Genomic DNA, 26,538 nt, shown 5'->3' with positions numbered 1-26,538 from the left:
CGCAACTCCGAATAGCGAACCGACATAGCATACCCTCATCGTACCGCGTACCGGGCTACCATCGTACCCAGTTCCTGTTCCCATACCATGTACTGGAACGAACTGCATTCCAGGTAATATTGATCAAAACTCCTTTGACTCAAGTTATGATCGCGTCAACCGAGAACCCAATCGCTTTGTGCGATTGGCTAGGACTTGCCCTGGCCACATATTGAAACATTCTTATTGTATATTGTTTCTTAGGCTACTTGGGTTAACACCATTATTTTTTTAACATACTCACGGATTATGCCTCAAAATAGGTGGCTTTTTTTGGAGCATGGATGATATATTTCAACCGACTTCTTGCACTTGAGATACGAGAACCTGTCTATTCTTGAATGATTTGATGACATTTTTTCTCAAATAATGATTGGTTCGGCTGGATGAATGGTTGGATCCCGGGTCTGTACCCGTCATGTACTCAAAATTTGAACTTAGATTCTTGTCTGTGATGCTTCTGATAGTACCCAATTGCTGTATGACAGGTTGTAGCCTTGTAGGTCTATCATTCCCCACCCCAACACACCTTTTCTTCTTCTTTTTTGCTTTTTCTGATTTTAAAATTGCATAACCTCCTTTATACTTTTAGAAATATATTTTCAAATTTTACTTCCGCTACATTAGTTTAAAAACTGCGCTGAAAATATTTACATTTTCACCGGAGGTCAAAACTTTGGAAAAAATAACCGGTGGTCCTATACCGGCGGATATGATAAATTATCCACGCCATCTACGGGCAGATTGATTAAGGCTCGTAGTTCACGGGGTGTGTTTTTTTTTTTTTTTTTTTCTGAACTTCCTGTTGGTTAAACCAAACTTTCTTGTAGTGACAGCTAATGCTTCGGGAACAAGAGGCTAGACTGACTAAAGAGGTATGTCTAACATCAATGATCAAGTTATTCTAAAATATACAGACAAGGCAACGTCTGCACCTTCATAGTCTACCTTCTTATACCATCATAGAAATGCAAGTGACACATCTTCTTTACACAGTATGAAACAGGGGATCATTTTACACCCCTTCTATTGCTTCAGTAAGGAGGGCCATTGACCAAATCAATTCCAAAAATGTAAGTTATTCTCCCTTTTTTTCTTCCTAACATTATGATTATGCTCATTCATTGGACATGGTGGTGGGCCATTTCTATTCAAATATAGAAAAAGTAATGAGAACACATTACGAGTTGTCCACTCACAATCGAGTCTCAAAATCCAAAACAAACATGGCCTTCCTGTTTTTATCTCACTTGGTAAAAACATACTTGCACCAACAACATACTTGCTCCATAGAAGAAACAAGTGTCACTCATGGTGGCGAGAACATCACTGCACATCACAACTCCCAAAAAAAAAATCCAAGGATAATCATGTCTTCAGTTTTGGGCTGAGCTTTTGCAAGAAATAAAATGAATTTGATTCAACCAAAAGCAAATCCAATTAATAGGTAAAAGCTTCATCCGAATTTACTAAAATCAACAGTAGAGCAGAAAGTATTCAACTATGAAAAGTTCTGCTACAAGAAATTCAACTTGGAGGAAAAAAAATCCAGCCATGATATGGTTATGGAAAAGTTTGGCAGGACGCAACTGAAAAGATTAGTATAATAAACAGTGTTGTTGGTGAATGCACCTCCCCTCTTGGCTGACAATGTGTGTCAATATCATATGTTAATTGCTCGAGAAGAAAATATAAAAGAATGTAATTTAAATTAAGAGATCCGAAAATTTGGATTCAGTCCTTTTACTTTCATGGAACTGAACAGTTTTCTATACGCTTGTTTAATTTGCTGCCAAAAATCCGCAATACGTGTGTAAGTTGCGGAAGGCTTTATATGGCTTGAAACAGGCTCCGAGAGCGTGGTATGGTAAGATAGCGGAGTTTCTCATTGCTAGTGGTTATTCATTGGCGTTGTCGGATTCTAGTTTGTTTGAGAAGTTCACAAATAATAAAATTTCAGTGGTGCTTGTGTGTGTTGATGATCTAATCGTTACTAGAGACGATTTTGAAGAAATCATAAGAATCCGAATTAATCTTGGAACATGTTTTCAGATGAAGGAGCTAGGAGAGCTTAGTCTTTTTCTTGGTCTTGAGATGGATCGAACTGAGAAAGAGATATTTATAAGTCAGCGGAAATAGGTCGGAGATCTACTCAAGCGGTTCGGGAAGGCCGAGAGCAATCTAATTGCTACTACAATGGAGATTAATGCAAAGCTTTGACTAGAGGAAGGAGAATTCAAAAATCCGAATATGTATCGTCAGCTAGTGGGTAGTTTTCTTTATCTAACCCTCACTAGTCCAAATATAGCACAATCGGTCAGTATTGTAAGTCGATTCATGCAAAAGCCTAAAAAACCACACCTTGATGCAGTTCGTCGAATACTGAGGTATGTAAAGGCACGATGGATTTTGGTATTTTCCATGAAAAAGGTGGTAATTGTGAAGTTATGGGATTATGCTTGAGATCTTTCCACACAGAGATCTACTACAGGGTATGTTTTTAGCTTACGATCGGGAGTCATTTCATAGTACAAACGACAACCGGCCGTTTCTTTATCCATAACTGAAGCGGAGTATCGTGCTGCGGCAATGGCGTCACAGGAGAGTGTGTGGTTAATGATGTTGATGGAAGACCTACACCAAGATACTGATTATACGGTGGGATTGTATTGTGACAATAAGAGTGCGATCAAGCTTGCGGAAAATCCAGTGTTTTATGCTAGAACGAAGCACGTGGAAGTACATCATCACTTCGTCAGAGAGAAGGTGCTTCGTGGAGCAATTTCTCTCATGTCAGTTCGTTCAGATGATTAAAGTTGCCGACATATTTGACAAAGGTCTGAACTACAAGAAGTTTGTGAAGTTTCGAAAGGAACTTGGCGTGACCAATAGAGAGTCAGCGCTGAGGGGGAGTGTTGAGAGTCACCACTAACTCATCTACACAGTGCCGGAGGGGACGGGCCGGCACGGCATGCCCCATTGCGGGCCCACATGGGTGACTCCTATCCTAACTAGGAATCCTAGTTTGTTTAGGAGTTAAAGAGTTAGTTGAGTAGAGTCCAATTATAATAGGTCTGTTTGTGGTTAGAAGCTAGTCCTATTAGGATTGTGTTGGTGTTTACGCTATTAAAGAGAGATAACCGAAGTCCAAATTAGTGAAGAGAAAATGTTCAGTAACGTTATATAGCAGAGAGAGAACTGAGTGTGAAGTAAAGCAAACAGAGAGACACGAGCATAGAGAAGTAGAGAGGATAATATTTGACTGAAAAACGTTAATGCTCTGTTTGGTTACCTATTTTTGAGGAGAATAGCGGGGGATGATCTTCTCTTGAATTGTCGAAGCTTGTTTGGTTGCCTTTTTAGCAAATTAGGGAACTTTGACCACCACCTTTGTCGGGCTCTTGTCGGCTAACGTGGCACCCTCCAAATCTAGTGCGGGTCCTCTCATCCTACCTACCCAAATGAACCCAAAATTTAACACCTTGGATCGATCTAGTGCGCGTCCTCTCATCCTACCTACCCATATGAACTGCTGCTAAAGGATCAATTTGGAAATGAAAATCGTCATAGACCCTCATTCCATATATAAGAAAATTCTTAGTAAAGCAAAATGTTAGAGTGAAAAGCGGAGTTACTTTTTCTCTCCTGCAAGGTACTCATCAGCTCTTACTTGCCTAGTTTCTGCGATCAGATCCGTTGATCCGAACGGCAATCATAACCCTACCCAAATTCCCTTGAGAATACCTTGATCGGATGATCTTTGGACTTTGATCCATCAAGACCGCATGTTTTACCCCATGATTTTCTTCGAGATCAATGGTCTTCACCTCACATACATATCCCCTTATAGGACACAAAAATTAAAAAAAATGGCACTGATAAATTCAACCCCTTTACGGTTTGTGGCTTCATCACCAACTCTCTCTCCCCTTAATGGGGCCCAACAACTTAATTGTTTACATCTTTGAACAAGGTAGGCCCCACCTATATTTATTCTCACAACCCGTATTCTCTCTTCCTCTCTTCTCTCTTTGTAATGATATAGTCAATGGCTCCCAAAGAGGCCTTAATGTCTAATTTTCAAGTTAGAATAAACTAAACTACTCTCATTTGCAAATGATGACCAGAGGCATGTACAGAGGCCCTTACCTTATGAAGGGATGTTTGGCCTTTGGGAGTTCAAAGTTCCAAATTCAAATAGATCGAATGATCCCAACCATCCGGAAACATTCCATTAATAGATGTTAGCCGTTGATCATGTCTCAAAATTTGTCTAAAGATCATCATCTATCTTGTGGTAAAACCATCCCTAGATGCAATAGGGCTCACAAGATCAATGGTCATCCGGCCAGTCAATCAAAAATAAAGTGGTATTTTCAATTTCCAACATGTACGTAAATTGTATCGTATTATGCCCTAACTCGATTGACAGTCTGACCATCGATGCGAGCTATTCTACCTTGACCTGGCAAACGGGTAACCCGCGTGGGTATGGTACGACCCGTGCGGGTACGCGGACGCGGTGGGTACGGGTAAAAAATACCCACAATTCTGTGGGTAGCCATTTCATATACCCAGACTCCACCCGAGCTGGTACGGGTATACCCGCGGGTAACCCGGCAAATTTTGGAGTTCTATTGGTATCACATTCTCCAAGCCTCCAAGGTTACTCGACAATCTGAAAATTGCCCCATTTGATGGCCACAATTATGGAATACCCATCACATAGAAGTGTTTCCAGTTCGTGAAAAGTACTATCAATTGAATACATGAATTGTGTGACAATGAATGCTTAATCAACAAGTAGAATAACAAAATAAATGCAATAAACTTCGCATTGATGAATCAAGAACAGACATGTCAGCTTTTAAAGGCACATACCTAATACCTTCAGTCTATTCCAAGTACAACAGGCAACCTGAAAATTCCACTACAACAGGAAACCTGAAAAATTGAATAGCTCCACAATTTAAAGTATTGAAAATACAAAAAAAAAAAAAAAAAAAAAAATCATAACCTCCTTGATCCTCAGTTCAAAAAGACCAAGTGAAAGCTACTCATACAACACCTTCGAGAACCCTGTGTGCACTACAAGCTCAACATAACACACACAGGCAATAAGTTTCTGGTTACGAATAACACTGGATGTTAAAACCTCATTGTTTCTTTAACAGGAAAATGAGAAAGAGGGGGCGGGGGTGTTCTTGTATCTTTAAAAGCAAAAGGTTTAAAAATAATAATAAACACTGGATGTGAAATTTTCAAGTCCACCCTTGGTTACGAATTACTCAGCTCAGCCGATGATCCACTTCCAAGGCCATGTTAAACGGGGTGGGTGGAGAATCATTGGGTCCCAAAATAACAACACTAATAGCCATCTATTATCATAAAGCAAGAAAACCTGCCAATGATATTTGTTTCTTTTGCAAAAAAATATACAACAATGTAGAACGATTTTGGTTCTTTCTAAAACTATGGAACCATACCAATAAGATGAAGCTACTAAAATCGGAAATAATTGTAGTAAAATTAGAGTCAAATCCCTTTGAGCACAACAGAACAAGAAGAAAAGCTCAATTTAAATTGTAAATCCTACCCTAAAGATAAAATTAGTAAAGACGAGCTCAAATTCTTTAATTAGAAACATAGAAAGCAAAACAAGAATACAAGCTCAATTAAAATCCTAAATTTCACTGAAAGAAAAAATTACTAAAGATAAGCTCAAAGTCTCCACTCAGAAATAAAGAAATAAATATAGTTGTTGTTGCTATGACTGCGGTGTAAACGAAATGTTTGTCCACTTTAATGAATTGTAAAGCTGAGACAGATGTGGATAGATTGGAATGTGTCGGTTGATCTCGCCATTCTCTAAGCAAAACATCCATAAATTAACACCCCGACATTTACTATTCCTGTGAGCGGACGAAATGGAGTTTCCTTTGAACCCCAACAAGCCAGATGATTTAAGAGAAACAGAGCCACTCGTACTGGGGTGTTCATTATCCCTGTGAGCAAAACAAATGGAGTTTCCTTTGAACCCCAACAAGCCAGATGATTTAAGAGAAACAGAGCCACTCGTATCCAAGAACAGTATGTAGTCACCAATGCTTTCCACCAAAACCCACTTTGGAGCACTCTGATCTAGCTTGAAAACACGGAAGGTTCCAGTAGCACAAATATTTCTGAAAAGGGATCCTTCATAATGAGAACAAAAATCTCTTGGTTCAAGACAATATCCTACAACCATCAACAACTCTCCACATGATTCCATCAAATGGTAAGAAAAGTGGTGGGCGACCCTCAAATATCCATTAGGCTTGGATGGTAACCGTGACAGAACTTTGCTCCAACGTCGTCTAGGTTTGTCTCCCAAATTGAAAGCCTGAAGTTCTCCACTTCCAGTCATGGCATAAAAAAATCCCTTAAAGAATATGAAATCCTCATACTCACTGCCTTTTTTCCCAATGGGAGTCCATGTTTCACCTCCAATTTGACAGGAGAATAATCCTCCATAAACAGTAAGGGCCACAACTACACGGTTATCAGCTATGGTTTTCTGATCCTCAAAGGTGGGTGGTGGAAATATCACTGCCTTCTTCAACCTCCAGGGGTCGAATTTAAGTCCACGCAAAAAAGACACATTATATGGAAGCTGGATTCTGGATCTTGAAAATGGGTTCAAGAGAAAACACCGTGCAAACCCATCTGTCATTATCATCCACTGGCCAGAAGATCCACGGCATTCGAATCCACGTGCCTCTGGCAACTTTAGATTGTAAACTCTGCTCTCGTATGGGCTGAAAAAACTCCGAGTCACACTGTTTTGATTCTCAGAGAGCAGAAGCCATGGTAATGGAGATGATGTGTTAGGTTTCTTTTTCGCGACACTTGTCCACCACATACAGACAGCACCAAAGCGGATATGATCCTCGAGGGATAGCCTATTTAGAATAAAAACTATGATATCCATGGGAAGTTCAGACCACCTACGCTCTACAGCATCCATTGATTTAGAAAAAAAAAATCTAATTTTTGTCTAGAATACCCACAACACGAGGAACCCAGATCAAGTAAAGGGAAGAAGAAAGGAGAAAAAGGCGGTAAGACAACACTAGATGCTCAAATCAAATAAAAAGGGGAGAAGAAAGGAGAAAAGGGTAATAGAGAATGTTACCAAAACGAGATTTTTCCCCCAATAAACCGTGTTCTTCTCTTCGTTTCTTCTCCCAACTGCAAAAGCCTTCAACCTTTTTTTTTTTACACGAAGTCAAAAAGAGAGAAGGAGGGTTTTCTTCTTCACAAACCCTAGAAACTCAAATCCAATAAATTTAAAAGGTTAGAAGAAAGGGGAAAGTGCCAACTAAAGTTTCCCGATGGCTACCGTATGTTTCTATAGAACAAACACATATGAGTCAAAAATGATATTCGCACTCTCTTTGTTTTAGGAGACTTGGTGACTTTTTATATAAGTCCGTTATTTTTTCAAAATGAGAGTGGGACCCACTTCTTAGGATGATCTACAATGTAAATAAGTTGTACACATATATCATCTTCATAGGATGATCCAAACCGTTCATTTGTTAGCCCCCCCCAAGAGGTTGTAGGAATTGGAGTACGGATTACGATTTCGATTTCTGATTCTCTCAATCCAAATTCAGCTCTAGTTTTTTATGAGATATCAGGCCCACCATTATTTAGTGTTTTTTTTATTGATTTCTACTTTTCTGAGCAATCCAACACTCAAGGGCTTCGAGCAGTATCCAAGGTTTCACCTTGTTTTTATCTTACATCGACTGAAGTTATATGCTCGAAACTTTTTTCTCTCCAGTGGAAACTACAAATGCTGCTCCATGTATGTTCATCTGCTCAAAAATCATATTTGTAGCTGGTAAACATCTGTTGAGCTACCACCTTATTGCTACAATTTTTACATCAACATTTTTTTTGCTTTTATATCCCATGCTGTTCTCTCTTTTTCGTGCAGCGCTTAGTTAGTCCCTGATGTTTTTGTGCATTTTCTTAGTTCTTCTGCTGTAAATAATACAGGAATGGATGCCCAGGTTGCTTATAGCTTCCACCATTTATGTGATGAAAAACCATGTCTTGCACATTGTTTAATTGCAAAGAAGGTATGATTAGATTATCATTTTTTTATTAAACTGTATTGATCTAATTTTAGAGGGGACTATTGCCTTCACTACATTTTAGTATGGGTGCAACTTGGGCTGGGCTCAACCTGAACGCTACGGGTTCAACCCGATTTTGGCTCGGGTTGTGGTGGCTTTTCTTTGGGTTAGGTTGGGAAAAGGAAACCCGATTTAATTTCGGGTTGGGTTAGGATTGAGGCCTTGGCAACTCAACCCAACCCGAACCCGAACCCGACCTCCGTCCTGTAATTTTATCATGATTTTCTTTGGGTTATGTTTCTTCTTGTATTTTTCTTTTTGGTCCTAGGTGAACCCGACTCAACCTAACCCGATTTGGGGTTAGATGGGCTGGGTTGGGGCTGAGAGATTTAGAGGCGGGCTGGGTTACTGCTGACCATCCTCGACCTGAGGCTCGGGGTTAGGGTCGGGGGAATGCTATCTCGGGTTGCCGGGGTTGGTCTCAACCATATCCAACCCGACCCGAGTTTCACCCCTACATTTTAGCAACTTGGTTTGAAATGTATGTAGTTTATTACATTGTTGTACGCTTGATCATTCATTTTTTGGAATGAAATATGTCGTCATAAGTAGCTCCGCTATAACAATCATACCTTTGGATATTCTGTTACATAGTTTCAAAACTCCCCCACATCATTGTGGACTCCCCCGAGTCGACTCTCATTTACCTCAGTTGCGTTCTTGTCCAAGTCCGCATTTTCCCCTACGAGTCAATCAAAACCATAGTTACCAAAGTCGCCATCCACCCTCCGACCCGCGATCTGGGGTCGCACGATCCCAAACGTGGTTCGCTAGGGACCCGGATCGCCAAAAATGACGACCCGTGGCGACCTGCGGGAGAGAATGGTAGAAATGCATATAGACTAAGGGAGAGATGGATGGAGAGAGCCACAAATTTTATATGTTTTGGGTTGGATTGGAACTAGAGCTTTCTTTTTGAAAAAAATATGTAAGGCATACATGAGGTTTTTTCTATTTTGTTTAGTAAATGGATGTAGTGTGGACTATGGAAGGATATTCATATATTCCAACGGGAACTTTCTTTTTGAAAAAATATGTATGACATAAATGAGGTTTTTATATTTGTGTATTAAATGTACATAGTGTGTACTATGAATGATATTCTTGTAAAAATATATGAAATTATATATATATATATATATATATATGTGTGTGTGTGTGTGTGTGTGTGTAGAGAGAGAGAGTCTAAGGCTGAATTAGCTCTCCAAACTGACCGCAACTCCGAATAGCGAACCGACATAGCATACCCTCATCGTACCGCGTACCGGGCTACCATCGTACCCAGTTCCTGTTCCCATACCATGTACTGGAACGAACTGCATTCCAGGTAATATTGATCAAAACTCCTTTGACTCAAGTTATGATCGCGTCAACCGAGAACCCAATCGCTTTGTGCGATTGGCTAGGACTTGCCCTGGCCACATATTGAAACATTCTTATTGTATATTGTTTCTTAGGCTACTTGGGTTAACACCATTATTTTTTTAACATACTCACGGATTATGCCTCAAAATAGGTGGCTTTTTTTGGAGCATGGATGATATATTTCAACCGACTTCTTGCACTTGAGATACGAGAACCTGTCTATTCTTGAATGATTTGATGACATTTTTTCTCAAATAATGATTGGTTCGGCTGGATGAATGGTTGGATCCCGGGTCTGTACCCGTCATGTACTCAAAATTTGAACTTAGATTCTTGTCTGTGATGCTTCTGATAGTACCCAATTGCTGTATGACAGGTTGTAGCCTTGTAGGTCTATCATTCCCCACCCCAACACACCTTTTCTTCTTCTTTTTTGCTTTTTCTGATTTTAAAATTGCATAACCTCCTTTATACTTTTAGAAATATATTTTCAAATTTTACTTCCGCTACATTAGTTTAAAAACTGCGCTGAAAATATTTACATTTTCACCGGAGGTCAAAACTTTGGAAAAAATAACCGGTGGTCCTATACCGGCGGATATGATAAATTATCCACGCCATCTACGGGCAGATTGATTAAGGCTCGTAGTTCACGGGGTGTGTTTTTTTTTTTTTTTTTTTCTGAACTTCCTGTTGGTTAAACCAAACTTTCTTGTAGTGACAGCTAATGCTTCGGGAACAAGAGGCTAGACTGACTAAAGAGGTATGTCTAACATCAATGATCAAGTTATTCTAAAATATACAGACAAGGCAACGTCTGCACCTTCATAGTCTACCTTCTTATACCATCATAGAAATGCAAGTGACACATCTTCTTTACACAGTATGAAACAGGGGATCATTTTACACCCCTTCTATTGCTTCAGTAAGGAGGGCCATTGACCAAATCAATTCCAAAAATGTAAGTTATTCTCCCTTTTTTTCTTCCTAACATTATGATTATGCTCATTCATTGGACATGGTGGTGGGCCATTTCTATTCAAATATAGAAAAAGTAATGAGAACACATTACGAGTTGTCCACTCACAATCGAGTCTCAAAATCCAAAACAAACATGGCCTTCCTGTTTTTATCTCACTTGGTAAAAACATACTTGCACCAACAACATACTTGCTCCATAGAAGAAACAAGTGTCACTCATGGTGGCGAGAACATCACTGCACATCACAACTCCCAAAAAAAAAATCCAAGGATAATCATGTCTTCAGTTTTGGGCTGAGCTTTTGCAAGAAATAAAATGAATTTGATTCAACCAAAAGCAAATCCAATTAATAGGTAAAAGCTTCATCCGAATTTACTAAAATCAACAGTAGAGCAGAAAGTATTCAACTATGAAAAGTTCTGCTACAAGAAATTCAACTTGGAGGAAAAAAAATCCAGCCATGATATGGTTATGGAAAAGTTTGGCAGGACGCAACTGAAAAGATTAGTATAATAAACAGTGTTGTTGGTGAATGCACCTCCCCTCTTGGCTGACAATGTGTGTCAATATCATATGTTAATTGCTCGAGAAGAAAATATAAAAGAATGTAATTTAAATTAAGAGATCCGAAAATTTGGATTCAGTCCTTTTACTTTCATGGAACTGAACAGTTTTCTATACGCTTGTTTAATTTGCTGCCAAAAATCCGCAATACGTGTGTAAGTTGCGGAAGGCTTTATATGGCTTGAAACAGGCTCCGAGAGCGTGGTATGGTAAGATAGCGGAGTTTCTCATTGCTAGTGGTTATTCATTGGCGTTGTCGGATTCTAGTTTGTTTGAGAAGTTCACAAATAATAAAATTTCAGTGGTGCTTGTGTGTGTTGATGATCTAATCGTTACTAGAGACGATTTTGAAGAAATCATAAGAATCCGAATTAATCTTGGAACATGTTTTCAGATGAAGGAGCTAGGAGAGCTTAGTCTTTTTCTTGGTCTTGAGATGGATCGAACTGAGAAAGAGATATTTATAAGTCAGCGGAAATAGGTCGGAGATCTACTCAAGCGGTTCGGGAAGGCCGAGAGCAATCTAATTGCTACTACAATGGAGATTAATGCAAAGCTTTGACTAGAGGAAGGAGAATTCAAAAATCCGAATATGTATCGTCAGCTAGTGGGTAGTTTTCTTTATCTAACCCTCACTAGTCCAAATATAGCACAATCGGTCAGTATTGTAAGTCGATTCATGCAAAAGCCTAAAAAACCACACCTTGATGCAGTTCGTCGAATACTGAGGTATGTAAAGGCACGATGGATTTTGGTATTTTCCATGAAAAAGGTGGTAATTGTGAAGTTATGGGATTATGCTTGAGATCTTTCCACACAGAGATCTACTACAGGGTATGTTTTTAGCTTACGATCGGGAGTCATTTCATAGTACAAACGACAACCGGCCGTTTCTTTATCCATAACTGAAGCGGAGTATCGTGCTGCGGCAATGGCGTCACAGGAGAGTGTGTGGTTAATGATGTTGATGGAAGACCTACACCAAGATACTGATTATACGGTGGGATTGTATTGTGACAATAAGAGTGCGATCAAGCTTGCGGAAAATCCAGTGTTTTATGCTAGAACGAAGCACGTGGAAGTACATCATCACTTCGTCAGAGAGAAGGTGCTTCGTGGAGCAATTTCTCTCATGTCAGTTCGTTCAGATGATTAAAGTTGCCGACATATTTGACAAAGGTCTGAACTACAAGAAGTTTGTGAAGTTTCGAAAGGAACTTGGCGTGACCAATAGAGAGTCAGCGCTGAGGGGGAGTGTTGAGAGTCACCACTAACTCATCTACACAGTGCCGGAGGGGACGGGCCGGCACGGCATGCCCCATTGCGGGCCCACATGGGTGACTCCTATCCTAACTAGGAATCCTAGTTTGTTTAGGAGTTAAAGAGTTAGTTGAGTAGAGTCCAATTATAATAGGTCTGTTTGTGGTTAGAAGCTAGTCCTATTAGGATTGTGTTGGTGTTTACGCTATTAAAGAGAGATAACCGAAGTCCAAATTAGTGAAGAGAAAATGTTCAGTAACGTTATATAGCAGAGAGAGAACTGAGTGTGAAGTAAAGCAAACAGAGAGACACGAGCATAGAGAAGTAGAGAGGATAATATTTGACTGAAAAACGTTAATGCTCTGTTTGGTTACCTATTTTTGAGGAGAATAGCGGGGGATGATCTTCTCTTGAATTGTCGAAGCTTGTTTGGTTGCCTTTTTAGCAAATTAGGGAACTTTGACCACCACCTTTGTCGGGCTCTTGTCGGCTAACGTGGCACCCTCCAAATCTAGTGCGGGTCCTCTCATCCTACCTACCCAAATGAACCCAAAATTTAACACCTTGGATCGATCTAGTGCGCGTCCTCTCATCCTACCTACCCATATGAACTGCTGCTAAAGGATCAATTTGGAAATGAAAATCGTCATAGACCCTCATTCCATATATAAGAAAATTCTTAGTAAAGCAAAATGTTAGAGTGAAAAGCGGAGTTACTTTTTCTCTCCTGCAAGGTACTCATCAGCTCTTACTTGCCTAGTTTCTGCGATCAGATCCGTTGATCCGAACGGCAATCATAACCCTACCCAAATTCCCTTGAGAATACCTTGATCGGATGATCTTTGGACTTTGATCCATCAAGACCGCATGTTTTACCCCATGATTTTCTTCGAGATCAATGGTCTTCACCTCACATACATATCCCCTTATAGGACACAAAAATTAAAAAAAATGGCACTGATAAATTCAACCCCTTTACGGTTTGTGGCTTCATCACCAACTCTCTCTCCCCTTAATGGGGCCCAACAACTTAATTGTTTACATCTTTGAACAAGGTAGGCCCCACCTATATTTATTCTCACAACCCGTATTCTCTCTTCCTCTCTTCTCTCTTTGTAATGATATAGTCAATGGCTCCCAAAGAGGCCTTAATGTCTAATTTTCAAGTTAGAATAAACTAAACTACTCTCATTTGCAAATGATGACCAGAGGCATGTACAGAGGCCCTTACCTTATGAAGGGATGTTTGGCCTTTGGGAGTTCAAAGTTCCAAATTCAAATAGATCGAATGATCCCAACCATCCGGAAACATTCCATTAATAGATGTTAGCCGTTGATCATGTCTCAAAATTTGTCTAAAGATCATCATCTATCTTGTGGTAAAACCATCCCTAGATGCAATAGGGCTCACAAGATCAATGGTCATCCGGCCAGTCAATCAAAAATAAAGTGGTATTTTCAATTTCCAACATGTACGTAAATTGTATCGTATTATGCCCTAACTCGATTGACAGTCTGACCATCGATGCGAGCTATTCTACCTTGACCTGGCAAACGGGTAACCCGCGTGGGTATGGTACGACCCGTGCGGGTACGCGGACGCGGTGGGTACGGGTAAAAAATACCCACAATTCTGTGGGTAGCCATTTCATATACCCAGACTCCACCCGAGCTGGTACGGGTATACCCGCGGGTAACCCGGCAAATTTTGGAGTTCTATTGGTATCACATTCTCCAAGCCTCCAAGGTTACTCGACAATCTGAAAATTGCCCCATTTGATGGCCACAATTATGGAATACCCATCACATAGAAGTGTTTCCAGTTCGTGAAAAGTACTATCAATTGAATACATGAATTGTGTGACAATGAATGCTTAATCAACAAGTAGAATAACAAAATAAATGCAATAAACTTCGCATTGATGAATCAAGAACAGACATGTCAGCTTTTAAAGGCACATACCTAATACCTTCAGTCTATTCCAAGTACAACAGGCAACCTGAAAATTCCACTACAACAGGAAACCTGAAAAATTGAATAGCTCCACAATTTAAAGTATTGAAAATACAAAAAAAAAAAAAAAAAAAAAAAAAGCATAACCTCCTTGATTCTCAGTTCAAAAAGACCAAGTGAAAGCTACTCATACAACACCTTCGAGAACCCTGTGTGCACTACAAGCTCAACATAACACACACAGGCAATAAGTTTCTGGTTACGAATAACACTGGATGTTAAAACCTCATTGTTTCTTTAACAGGAAAATGAGAAAGAGGGGGCGGGGGTGTTCTTGTATCTTTAAAAGCAAAAGGTTTAAAAATAATAATAAACACTGGATGTGAAATTTTCAAGTCCACCCTTGGTTACGAATTACTCAGCTCAGCCGATGATCCACTTCCAAGGCCATGTTAAACGGGGTGGGTGGAGAATCATTGGGTCCCAAAATAACAACACTAATAGCCATCTATTATCATAAAGCAAGAAAACCTGCCAATGATATTTGTTTCTTTTGCAAAAAAATATACAACAATGTAGAATGTAGAACGATTTTGGTTCTTTCTAAAACTATGGAACCATACCAATAAGATGAAGCTACTAAAATCGGAAATAATTGTAGTAAAATTAGAGTCAAATCCCTTTGAGCACAACAGAACAAGAAGAAAAGCTCAATTTAAATTGTAAATCCTACCCTAAAGATAAAATTAGTAAAGACGAGCTCAAATTCTTTAATTAGAAACATAGAAAGCAAAACAAGAATACAAGCTCAATTAAAATCCTAAATTTCACTGAAAGAAAAAATTACTAAAGATAAGCTCAAAGTCTGTACTCAGAAATACATAAATAAATATCGTTGTTGTTGCTATGACTGCGGTGTAAACGAAATGTTTGTCCACTTTAATGAATTGTAAAGCTGAGACAGATGTGGATAGATTGGAATGTGTCGGTTGACCTCGCCATTCTCTAAGCAAAACATCCATAAATTAACACACCGACATTCACTATTCCTGTGAGCGGACGAAATGGAGTTTCCTTTGAACCCCAACAAGCCAGATGATTTAAGAGAAACAGAGCCACTCGTACTGGGGTGTTCATTATCCCTGTGAGCGAAACAAATGGAGTTTCCTTTGAACCCCAACAAGCCAGATGATTTAAGAGAAACAGAGCCACTCGTACCCAAGAACAGTATGTAGTCACCAATGCTTTCCACCAAAACCCACTTTGGAGCACTCTGATCTAGCTTGAAAACACGGAAGGTTCCAGTAGCACAAATATTTCCGAAAAGGGATCCTTCATAATGAGAACAAAAATCTCTTGGTTCAAGACAATATCCTACAACCATCAACAACTCTCCACATGATTCCATCAAATGGTAAGAAAAGTGGTGGGCGACCCTCAAATATCCATTAGGCTTGGATGGTAACCGTGACAGAACTTTCCTCCAACGTCGTCTAGGTTTGTCTCCCAAATTGAAAGCCTGAAGTTCTCCACTTCCAGTCATGGCATAAAAAAATCCCTTAAAGAATATGAAATCCTCATACTCACTGCCTTTTTTCCCAATGGGAGTCCATGTTTCACCTCCAATTTGACAGGAGAATAATCCTCCATAAACAGTAAGGGCCACAACTACACGGTTATCAGCTATGGTTTTCTGATCCTCAAAGGTGGGTGGTGGAAATATCACTGCCTTCTTCAACCTCCAGGGGTCGAATTTCAGTCCACGCAAAAAAGACACATTATATGGAAGCTGGACTCTGGATCTTGAAAATGGGTTCAAGAGAAAACACCGTGCAAACCCATCTGTCATTATCATCCACTGGCCAGAAGATCCACGGCATTCGAATCCACGTGCCTCTGGCAACTTTAGATTGTAAACTCTGCTCTCGTATGGGCTGAAAAAACTCCGAGTCACACTGTTTTGATTCTCAGAGAGCAGAAGCCATGGTAATGGAGATGATGTGTTAGGTTTCTTTTTCGCGACACTTCTCCACCACATACAGACAGCACCAAAGCGGATATGATCCTCGAGGGATAGCCTATTTAGAATAAAAACTATGATATCCATGGGAAGTTCAGACCACCTACGCTCTACAGCATCCATTGATTTAGAAAAAAAAATCTAATTTTTGTCTAGAATACCCACAGCACGAGGAACCCAGATCAGGTAAAGGGAAGAAGAAAGGAGAAAAAGGCGGTAAGACAACACTAGATGCTCAAATCAAATAAAAAGGGGAGAAGAAAGGAGAAAAGGGTAATAGAGAAGGTTACCAAAACGAGATTTTTCCCCCAATAAACCGTGTTCTTCTCTTCGTTTCTTCTCCCAACTGCAAAAGCCTTCAACCTTTCTTTTTTTACACGAAGTCAAAAAGAGAGAAGGAGGGTTTTCTTCTTCACAAACCCTAGAAACTCAAATCTAAATTTAAAAGGTTAGAAGAAAGGGGAAAGTGCCAACAAAAGTTTCCCGATGGCTACCATATGTTTCTATAGAACAAACACATACGGGTCAAAAATGATATTCGCACTCTCTTTGCTTTAGGAGACTTGGTGACTTTTTATATGAGTCCGTTATTTTTTCAAAATGAGAGTGGGACCCACTTCTTAGGATGATCTACAATGTAAATAAGTTGTACACATATATCATCTTCATAGGATGATCCAAACCGTTCATTTGTTAGCCCCCCCCAAGAGGTTGTAGGAATTGGAGTACGGATTACGATTTCGATTTCTGATTCTCTCAATCCAAACACAAACACATCGACATCCTCCCTATGGAATGAGAAAAATAAAAATAAAAAATCTTAACTAAAAAAAATTAATTAAAGTTCCAGTCCAGTATTTTCCTCCTCTCATATAAGGCCCAATCAATAATCACATACGAAAAACATGAAAACTCAAAACCAAATAATTTTTTAGAGAAAGACATTTCTTACTGGCATGTCATTTAAGAAATCCAATTTCCAATCTATTTCAGTTACTTCATGGCATGGTTGAGAAACTCTCTTCTTGTTTGAATAAAGTCTCGCCCCATCGAAGTACTCTCTCTCTCTCTCTCTCTCTCTCTCGCACCAAATTTTTTGACTCGATATTGTTATCAGGGAAAAATCGTAGGAAGAAAGTGAAGTGGTGGGAGAGGAAGGGAAGGGAGGATCTGTAAAGCGATGAAACGGTTGCCAAAGGGTTTTGCTTCTTCCCAAATAGAGAATAGGGTGTCGTTTGTTGGAGATGGCCTCGACCCGTCGTACACAAAAGAAAAAAACTAAAAAACAAATTTCTCAGTTTAAAAGAGAGGGAGAAGAGAGTCCCCAACCTTTAACATTTGTGCAGAGAGAGAGGGAATGCAAAAGGACAGAGATAGTAGGAGACGTGGAGTGGTGGAATTAAAAAAGCAGTTTCTATCTTTATCTTAATAGATATCATTTAAACGCTAGGATTTAATGAAAACGTGAGGAATTAGTTGCCTATTTACGAAGTTGAGACGATTCAAGGATCTCCTTAGAATGCAATAAATCATGATATATCAATATTTATTGGAAACGGGAAAAGTAAAGACGCCAGGAATAAACCAAAAATATAGGAATACTAAACGATTTTGGCTACTTTTTTGCCCTCAAGAGAAATAGCAAACGTTTACAGCTAAAAAAGCGAAATGCGTTTGTAGAGGAGGAGCCACGTGGCACACATAACAACTTTTAATAGCCCATTAATTTAGTAGTTAAATCCCAAAATTTAGTAGTTAAATCCTAAGAATTTAGTATTTACGTATTTTGGAATTCCAAAAGTCACGAAAAGTCAGAATTCCAAACGCCTATACTTCCTCAATCAATACTTATCTCTCTCTCTCTCTCTCTCTCTCTCTCTCTCTTATCAAGCGTTTTTAAATTTCGGAATGCAGTTGGGGTGCCACGTGGCGACACCCCAGTTTACCACATTCAGCTTTATATATATATGAGCAAAAAGACTATACGCTCGACCGTTCGAAAAAATGGTACGCTCGAATTGGTAAAAGCTCTCCCATTGGCTGTTTTACCGGGCCCCACTGTATGAAAAAAATCGAGATTCGGTTTTGGGTTTTCGTTTGGAAAAAACCCAAAACGAAGTCTTCTTCAAACTCTCGCTGCTGGTTTTGGGTTTTCGCAGGAAGAAAACCCAAAACAAAAAACCCAAAAAAAGACGTCGATTCTCCCTCGGTTTTGGGTTTTCGTTTGGAAAAAACCCAAAACGAAGTCTTCTGCAAACTCTCGCTGCTGGTTTTGGGTTTTCGCAGGAAGAAAACCCAAAACAAAAAAACCCAAAAAAAGACGTTGATTCTCCCTCCCTCCGACCTTCTCGGGGCGCCACCTCCGTCGCGACGGGCACCACCTCATTCTGACGCACAGGTATGTCTTTTCTATTTTTTTTTCTTCGAATAAACTGATATTCTAGGGTTTTTTTGTCGTTTTTTTTCCGTTTTTTAGGGGTTTTGATTCAAGGCTTTTTTTTGACCATTTTAGGGGTTTCTAAGCCAATGGGTTTCTGATTTCTGAGTGAGGGTTTTGTTTTCTTAACAAACCGTCTCTTCTCCCTCCCTCTGACCTTCTCCGGGCGCCACCTCCGTCGCGACGGGCGCCAACTCCTTCTCCGACGCACAGGTATGTCTTTTCTATTTTTTTTTTATTCGTATAAACTGCTATGTGATTTGTTTTTTTTTTTTTTTGGGATATAAACTGCTATGTTTTTTTTTTTTTTGGGAAAAAACCTATCTAGGGTTTCGGTTTTTTTTTTATTTGGTTTATGGATTAAAGGCGTTTGGATTCATTTTCCATGTTGGGTTCATTTTCCATAAACTGTGAGGGTTGGTTTTTTCTTTATCCTTAATGAATCCAAACCTACCTATAACTGGACTGTTGGTTAAGAAACTGTTCTCTTTATCCTTATTGAATTCTTTTGCAATTGTTAATCTAAATGGTTATTTCATTTTGAGCAACCTCCTGGACATCCAAAATGTCTTTTAACATTGGTACATGAGCAAAATTCCCTTTCACAACAAATTTATTCAGGTGACTAGAGTAGAACCTGAAAATATGTGTTCTTAATTGTAGTTGCATCAACAGTGTTAATTTAAAGGAAGTACCTTTTTATTCTTTTTTATTTCTTTTGGCTCTAGGTTCTCTTGCAACTGTCATAATACCAATTTGCATTCCTAATATTGATTAATGAGTAATGCTCTGAAGTTCTCACTCCTACGAATTTCAGATGACAGACACAGGAATTGACAAAAAAACAAAATTCAATAATGGATTCATTTTCCATTTTTTATTTGGTTTATGGATTAAAGGCGTTTGGATTCTCTAACCAAACTAAACCAACCCTCACAGTTCGAGCGTACCATTTTTGTTTTCCATGTTGTTTGGTGGATATATTTCTCAAATTTTCATTTTTGTAGGTAACCATAATGGATCCAAATTCTTCACAACCATGTGGGGTACTTATTGAAGGAGTTGATTGTAGACCCTGTGGTTTGGTTGACGACGCTTTCTCGCACGACGCTTTCTCGCAAGCATGCGGCTTAGCTATTGAAGAAGTTGATGCTCATGGTTTACTAATAGGTGGTGATGGTGTTAATCTGGATGAAGATATTGGAGAATGGGCCGAGACAGATGTGAATGACAGAGATGAGGTTGGCAGTGGTACATTTAGTACACCCAAGAGGGTTGATGGTGAGAAGGGTGTTGTAAATATGCCTTTTGTGGGACAAGCGTTTGATAGATGGGAATCTGGCTATGAGTTTTACAATGCTTATGGGCTGGCCACTGGGTTTGGGGTACGGAAGTGGAGTACATCCTCTTCAATGAAGACAAATATGGTTATATCGAGGACGTTTGTATGTGACAGAGAGGGGGTGAAAAGGGATAAGCGCAAGATAGATAATGTCAAGGAAATGAGGGATCGTCGCGCTGTCAGAGTAAATTGTAAAGCTAAGATGATCATGAAACTTAGAAATGAGAAGTGGGTTGTGAGCACTTTTGAAGACATTCATTCTCACGAGCTGACCTCCCCACTGAAAACCAAAATGCTTCGTTCCCACAACCGATTTCATAAGAGTGAAGGTGTTAAGGTTTTGATAGATTGTCTCAATGAGACACAAATGCCAAAGTCTAGGATCGCAAAGGCCATTAATTCTACCCACGATGGAGTAACGGGTGGGCTCTCAACAAATCAAGTTATTGCCCATTTGAGAGCAAAACGGAAGAACAATTTGGGGCAAGAATCAGTCTTAGTGGCCAACCATCTGCAAAAGAAACGATTGGAAGACCTAAATTTCTTTTTCTCGATGCAGTTAGACACAGATGGGACCTTCCGATCCATGTTCTGGGCTGAGGCTAGGGCGAGGGATGCGTACATGACATTCAATGATGTCATTGTTTTTTATGTTACCTACAAAACAAATAGACTATCTCTGCCATTTGCACCGTTTACAGGAGTGAACCACCACAGACAGTCGACCCTTTTCGGATCTGCACTGCTAGCCGACGAGACAGATGAGACATTTTGTTGGGTATTTGAGCAGTGGTTGACGTGCATGCATGGCAAAGCTCCGGGTGCAATAATAACCGATATGGACTTGGCTATAAAAAATGCAATTAAAAGAGTATTTCCAGATACACGCCATAGGTTTTGCGAGTGGCACATATGGAAGCATCTACTTGAGAAAGTTGTAGAAATGCGGGATACCGATAGTGATTTTTACCGTGATTATAATCGGTGTTTTCATTCGAAAAAAATAGAGGAGTGTGAGGACAAATGGCAACAATTGGTGGTCAATTATGATATTGGTGGTAATGAATGGTTGTGTAGGATGTGGGAGCAGCGAGAGCATTGGATTCGGGCATATTGGAGAACCACTTTCACTGCAGGCATGAAATCAAGTCAGCGCAGCGAAAGCATGAATTCCTTCTTCGACGGATATGTGAACAACAACACTGGCCTACACGAGTTCTTGAGTGCCTATGAAAGGGCACTTGTTCAACGCCGTAAAACTGAAGCCGAAGAAGATTTCAAGTCAAAATATTTGATTCCTAAGATGCAAACGAATAGCCCATTAGAAGAAGAGGCAGGTAAATTCTATACGAGTATTATCTTTAACAAATTCCAAGATGAGTTGAAGGGTAGTACCAACTCTTGGCATGATTATTTGAGCAGTGAAGGGACAGTGGAAGAGTATTCTGTAGGTCTCAGAAATGATCAGAAGAGTAGATGGTGCAGGGTACAGTATGACGATTTTGACGGAGTGAACGCGACATGTGAGTGCGCTATGTTTGAGATGAAAGGGATATTATGTCAACATATCCTTCGTATTTTTGACCTGAAACAATTGAGAAAGATCCCTGAGCGTTACATGTTAAGGAGGTGGGCTATTGAGGCAAGATATCGAGGGGGGGTATATTACCTACAAGCACAGAAGAGAGTAATGGCATGAATCCGTTTAAGAGGTGGTGCCTAATCTCAACATGGCAACGACTTATAGATGGACCAGGTAAGAGGGAAGATGTAATGAAAAGGATGGAAGGTTTTTGCAGTGCACTTTGGGCTGAAGAAGAAGAAAGGAAGAAAGATGAGTTGGTGCAAAGTGAGTTACCAGCCATTGGTAGCCAAGTCATTGGTAGCCAAGTCCAGTCTAACATTTGTGTCAGTCAAATACCTGAAATAACAATTCGAGACCCCCCAGTTGCGAAGACAAAGGGCCGACCGAAGAATGCTACACGTTTGAAATCTAACATAGCGACTTGTGCATCCCAACCAAAGAAGAGGACGTGCAAATCTTGTGGGGAACAAGGGCATTATGCGTTGACTTGTAAAAAGAAGTCGAAGGTCTGTACATGGTGCTTTTTAAAGTTATAAGTTTCTTAAACTATTCCTTTATAACAATTTGTTATTATTTTTTGTAATAGAAACAAAAAAGAAAGCGGACAGGGAAAGAAGAGGGAGAGGAAGAGGAGGAGGAAGATGAGCAGGTGGAAGAGTAGACACCGAGCAGGTTAGTCTGTGTTTTTTATTTTTCGAGTTCTAATGTTATCAGTATCATAAATACATGGATGTTCCATCCTTGCAGGCATTTTCGCTTAGAGAAGACTTATCAGAACCTGCTGCAGGTGCATTTTTTGGGTGTTGATGGCTGATGCTGCATTACTAATGAAGAGGAACCTGCTGCTTCAATTGCTTTTGTTTTATTGGGACACTTCTTTTCGTTAGCATTGTGTGAAGTGCTCATATGTTTGTATTTGATGACAACTATTGGCATTATATGAAGCATTTATATCTTTGTCTTGGGCAAAATGTGAAGTACTTATATCTTTGTATTTGATGGTAGTTGAAGCAGGTGGATTTTGTTGGTAGTTGAAGCAGGTGGCAAAAAATTAGCAAAAAATTGTCTTTCCAGTTCACAATGGACAGGTGAGCTATGGAGAGAGCAATGTAGTTGAATTGGAAACTTTTCCCTTTTAAAACTTTATTTGTGTGATGGAGTCCTTGAAGATTTCATGTCCACTTAATCTGCTCTATTTCTAGATTTCTTTCAGGAAACTTGTACTTTGTTGTTAGAGGAAGTTGTTATTTCTTGTACCATTAATGCCTTTTTGAAAAGGTAAGGGAAGGAAATCCATGGCCACATGGTAAGAACTGGATTCAACTCAGACCCTTTAATGGGTAATCAGCTTATTAAATTCTATGGCAAATGCAACAGAGCAATAGATGGTTTCAGGGTGTTTGATCAGATGGAGAACAGGGATCCTCACTCTTGGTCCCAGATAATTCTTCTCTGCCTGGAACAACATTCTGATAAAAAGGCCTTGGAATTTTTCCTTCAAATGATAAATGAAGGGCAAGATACAGAAAAGCTAACTGTAGTAACCATAATTCAGGTCTGTACCAATCTTTCTGAAGTTCAATTCGGATGCTAGTTCCATGGCTATTTACTCAAACTTGGGTTCCAATCAGACATTACAATTGCCAGTGCACTTGTGACCTTTTACTCCAGACATGGAATGGTTGAGGCAGCACGAAAAATCTTCAACCATATCGCAAAACCCGATACAGTTCTTTGGACAGCCCTTATTTCTGCTTACAATGAGAGTGGGGACGGAGGATCGGCCCTGGAGCTTTTCCAGCAGATGGTTAGTTCTGGAACCATTCCTGATGCCTATACGCTCTCCAGTGTGCTTTCTTCATGTGCGAGGCTCAGAGACTTGAGACAAGGTAGAACCATCCAAGCTTATGCAATCAAAAGACTGGCAAGTTCTGATGTTTTAGTTGGAAATGCTTTGATCTCCCTGTATGGGGAATGCGGGCTCGTCAATTTAGCAGCCCAAACATTCCACCAAATGCCCGAACATAGCGTTGCCTCGTGGGCCACAATGATCGCTAGCTATGCACAAAATGGGCAACCGGAAAACTCTAGCAAACTCTTTACCCAGATGCAGAGAGAGCAAGTGCAGCCAGATGAGCTTGTTATCTCCGGAATGCTCAATGCGTGTTCATCACTTCCATCACTAGATAGTGGTCGGTGTCTCCATGCTATCGCCATACGGCAAGGTTTTAACTCAACCATCTCGGTCTGCAATTCTCTCGTCACCATGTATTCCAGGTGTGGCAACATTGATGAAGCATGCTCGATTGTTAGAGGAAGTTGTTATTTCTTGTACCATTAATGCTTTTCCTTACCTTAGCTGCCCAGTAGCTGCATTAGCTCAGGTGTTAAGGCAGCAGCCCCTGGCAGTGTAGAAATAAGCCTTTTGAGAAGATTATATCATTCTAGAAAAGAAACAAGAGTACAAATATGGGTGTCTTTGCTACTTCAAATACCATCCTTTTGAGAAGATTATATCATTCTAATGCATAAAAAGAAATCGATTTTTCATGGATTGTTTAAAACAAGCAAAGAAGGATTTTTAATAGGTTAATGTTGCATCACCTCTCTAAGGTTAGCATGAGCAATTAAATGAGGCAGGTTGGCCAAAATATCAGTAATTCACATTCAAAGCATGAAAATAAGTACATTGCCAACACCACCATCATGTTTCTCCGTCCATGAGAATAATTACATTGCCAACATCCCCATAATGTTTCAACCCAATTTAAGACTTTGATTTCCTGAAAAATAAAGAAATAAAACCTACAATTCCTAATACTAAATGCAACATGGTATTTTCATTCTTCAAAATGGTATTTTCATTCTTTATCATGGTATTTTCATTCTCCAATGCTTTCACGCGGTCTTCGATCGTCCTATTCTCAGCATTTCCTTCTCTTCCATTGTACGGCCTTTTAACCCTGCCAACCTCGATCCCGTATGAATCAATGTCAGCCCAACGGAAATATCCACACTTGTGGCCCTGAACATTGGTTACACATTAGAATTCTCACAGGTTGCATAAAAGAAGAGTACATTAAAAAAATTGAATGTTTACCGACCCAGGGCATATTGCAACTGTAGTATGGGCGGCCTCTATTTCCGTTTGCGTTACTTTTGGTAATTTTCAACACCGTTGGCTGCGTACATAGGCAGTTGTTGGACGTTGCTCCAGATGAACTACCATTGTTGCTGTTTGAGGAAGCCATCGCGATAGTTTCTCTTACATGCAAAATAAGAGAATGTCAGCCAAATAACTACGTCATTCAAAACCATTGGATCAATTAATTCATTAATTATCAAGAGCATCATCATGACATACCATTGTGGGTTTGGTTAAAAAAAAATGAAAGCACCTCCAAGCATGCTAAAGCCCTAAATCAGAAAATGGTAACGAAGGGTTTTACAGAAACAATGGTTTTTTTCCATAGGCCACCCTCTAACATAGTGAAAATAAAAATGCCACCCTCTAACATAGTGAAAATAAAAATGCCACCCTCAAATGAAAATGCCACCCTCTAACATAACATAATTAAATCATGTCAAGAACAATTTAGCAACCGTGACATTTTTTCCCCATGGAATATTAGTTTAAGAAAAAGAAACCCTATATTTTAAGAAAAATAAACCCTAACTCCATGTCTTCAATCCAAAAAAAATTAAAACCCTAAGTCCACGTCTTGAATCTACACAAAAATACAAACCCTAACTCCATGTCTTGAATCCAAACGCCTTTAATCCATAAACCAAATAAAAAAAAACCGAAACCCTAGATAGGTTTTTTCCCAAAAAAAAAAAAACATAGCAGTTTATATCCCAAAAAAAAAAAAAAAACAAATCACATAGCAGTTTATACGAAGAAAAAAGAAAAGAAAAGACATACCTGTGCGTCGGAGAAGGAGTTGGCGCCCGTCGCGACGGAGGTGGCGCCCGGAGAAGGTCGGAGGGAGGGAGAATCGACGTCTTTTTTTGGGTTTTTTTGTTTTGGGTTTTCTTCCTGCGAAAACCCAAAACCAGCAGCGAGAGTTTGCAGAAGACTTCATTTTGGGTTTTTTCCAAACGAAAACCCAAAACCGAGGGAGAATCGACGTCTTTTTTTGGGTATTTTTGTTTTGGGTTTTCTTCCTGCGAAAACCCAAAACCAGCAGCGAGAGTTTGAAGAAGACTTCGTTTTGGGTTTTTTCCAAATGAAAACCCAAAACCGAATCTCGATTTTTTTCATTCAGTGGGGCCCGGTAAAACAGCCAATGGGAGAGCTTTTACCAATTCGAGCGTACCATTTTTTTCGAACGGTCGAGCGTTGTCGTTTTGCTCTATATATATATATATGTATATATATATATATATATATATATATATATATATATATATATTAGTCGTTTGCAATGCCTTGTGACCGTTGTACAACGGCAGAAATGTGGAATGAGCAAGTGTATTATAAAATGTGCAATAGAGACGCTTCACTTTGACACCGATACACAGACAATCATCTCCATCCATCACTTTGGCTTTTTCCTTCTTGAGTTGTGTTTACAAGCTTTAAGCTTTCCAAGATTTTTCAAGTTTCTTTTCAAGTTGGCAAATTATTTGGCATCAATTGTGTTTGCAAGATCCGAGCTGGCGCGTGCACAACGTCAACGACAAAGGAAATTGTATCCTGGAGATAGGTCGAAAGAAACCCGGTTGCATACTGATTTTTTGTGGGGCGATAATCTATCTTCAGGGCAGCGTTAATCAGTAACGTGCCTCTACCACTCAACTC

The 26,538-nt window shown here is 39.6% G+C and overlaps 3 protein-coding genes and 1 pseudogene across 4 annotated transcripts; 2 read left to right on the top strand and 2 right to left on the bottom strand.

The window, feature by feature from the left end:
- Positions 1-5,596: 5,596 nt before the first annotated feature.
- LOC143857153 (putative F-box protein At4g17565) lies at positions 5,597-7,412 on the bottom strand. The gene is made up of 2 exons (XM_077367479.1): positions 7,214-7,412; positions 5,597-6,980 (listed from the first exon to the last, which is right to left on the bottom strand). The coding sequence occupies exon 2, from the start codon at positions 6,938-6,940 to the stop codon at positions 5,807-5,809; it is 1,134 nt and encodes a 377-aa protein (XP_077223594.1). The 5' UTR covers positions 6,941-6,980; positions 7,214-7,412; the 3' UTR covers positions 5,597-5,806.
- A 7,632-nt stretch (positions 7,413-15,044) lies between these two features.
- On the bottom strand, positions 15,045-16,859 carry LOC143857315 (F-box protein At2g26160-like). Of its 2 annotated transcripts, XM_077367737.1 has the most exons (2): positions 16,661-16,859; positions 15,045-16,428 (listed from the first exon to the last, which is right to left on the bottom strand). In XM_077367737.1, exon 2 carries the CDS (start codon positions 16,386-16,388, stop codon positions 15,255-15,257), a length of 1,134 nt encoding a protein of 377 aa, XP_077223852.1. In that variant the 5' UTR covers positions 16,389-16,428; positions 16,661-16,859; the 3' UTR covers positions 15,045-15,254. The 2 variants fall into 2 exon arrangements, with proteins under 2 accessions (XP_077223852.1, XP_077223851.1); XM_077367736.1 differs by having other exon boundaries at positions 15,097-16,859.
- A 2,964-nt stretch (positions 16,860-19,823) lies between these two features.
- Positions 19,824-21,848, top strand: LOC143856937 (protein FAR1-RELATED SEQUENCE 5-like). The gene has a single exon (XM_077367219.1). The coding sequence runs from the start codon at positions 19,824-19,826 to the stop codon at positions 21,846-21,848; it is 2,025 nt and encodes a 674-aa protein (XP_077223334.1).
- A 1,564-nt stretch (positions 21,849-23,412) lies between these two features.
- On the top strand, positions 23,413-24,148 carry LOC143856936 (pentatricopeptide repeat-containing protein At2g34400 pseudogene; annotated as a pseudogene).
- The last annotated feature ends 2,390 nt before the right edge of the window (positions 24,149-26,538 follow it).

This window comes from Tasmannia lanceolata, unplaced genomic scaffold, assembly GCF_043159265.1.
Source record: "Tasmannia lanceolata isolate RefF3 unplaced genomic scaffold, GAP_Taslan_0.1 ptg000024l, whole genome shotgun sequence".
Taxonomy (NCBI): domain Eukaryota; kingdom Viridiplantae; phylum Streptophyta; class Magnoliopsida; order Canellales; family Winteraceae; genus Tasmannia; species Tasmannia lanceolata.
Note: the sequence above shows the minus strand (reverse complement) of the source record. Positions and strands in the feature narration are given on the sequence as shown.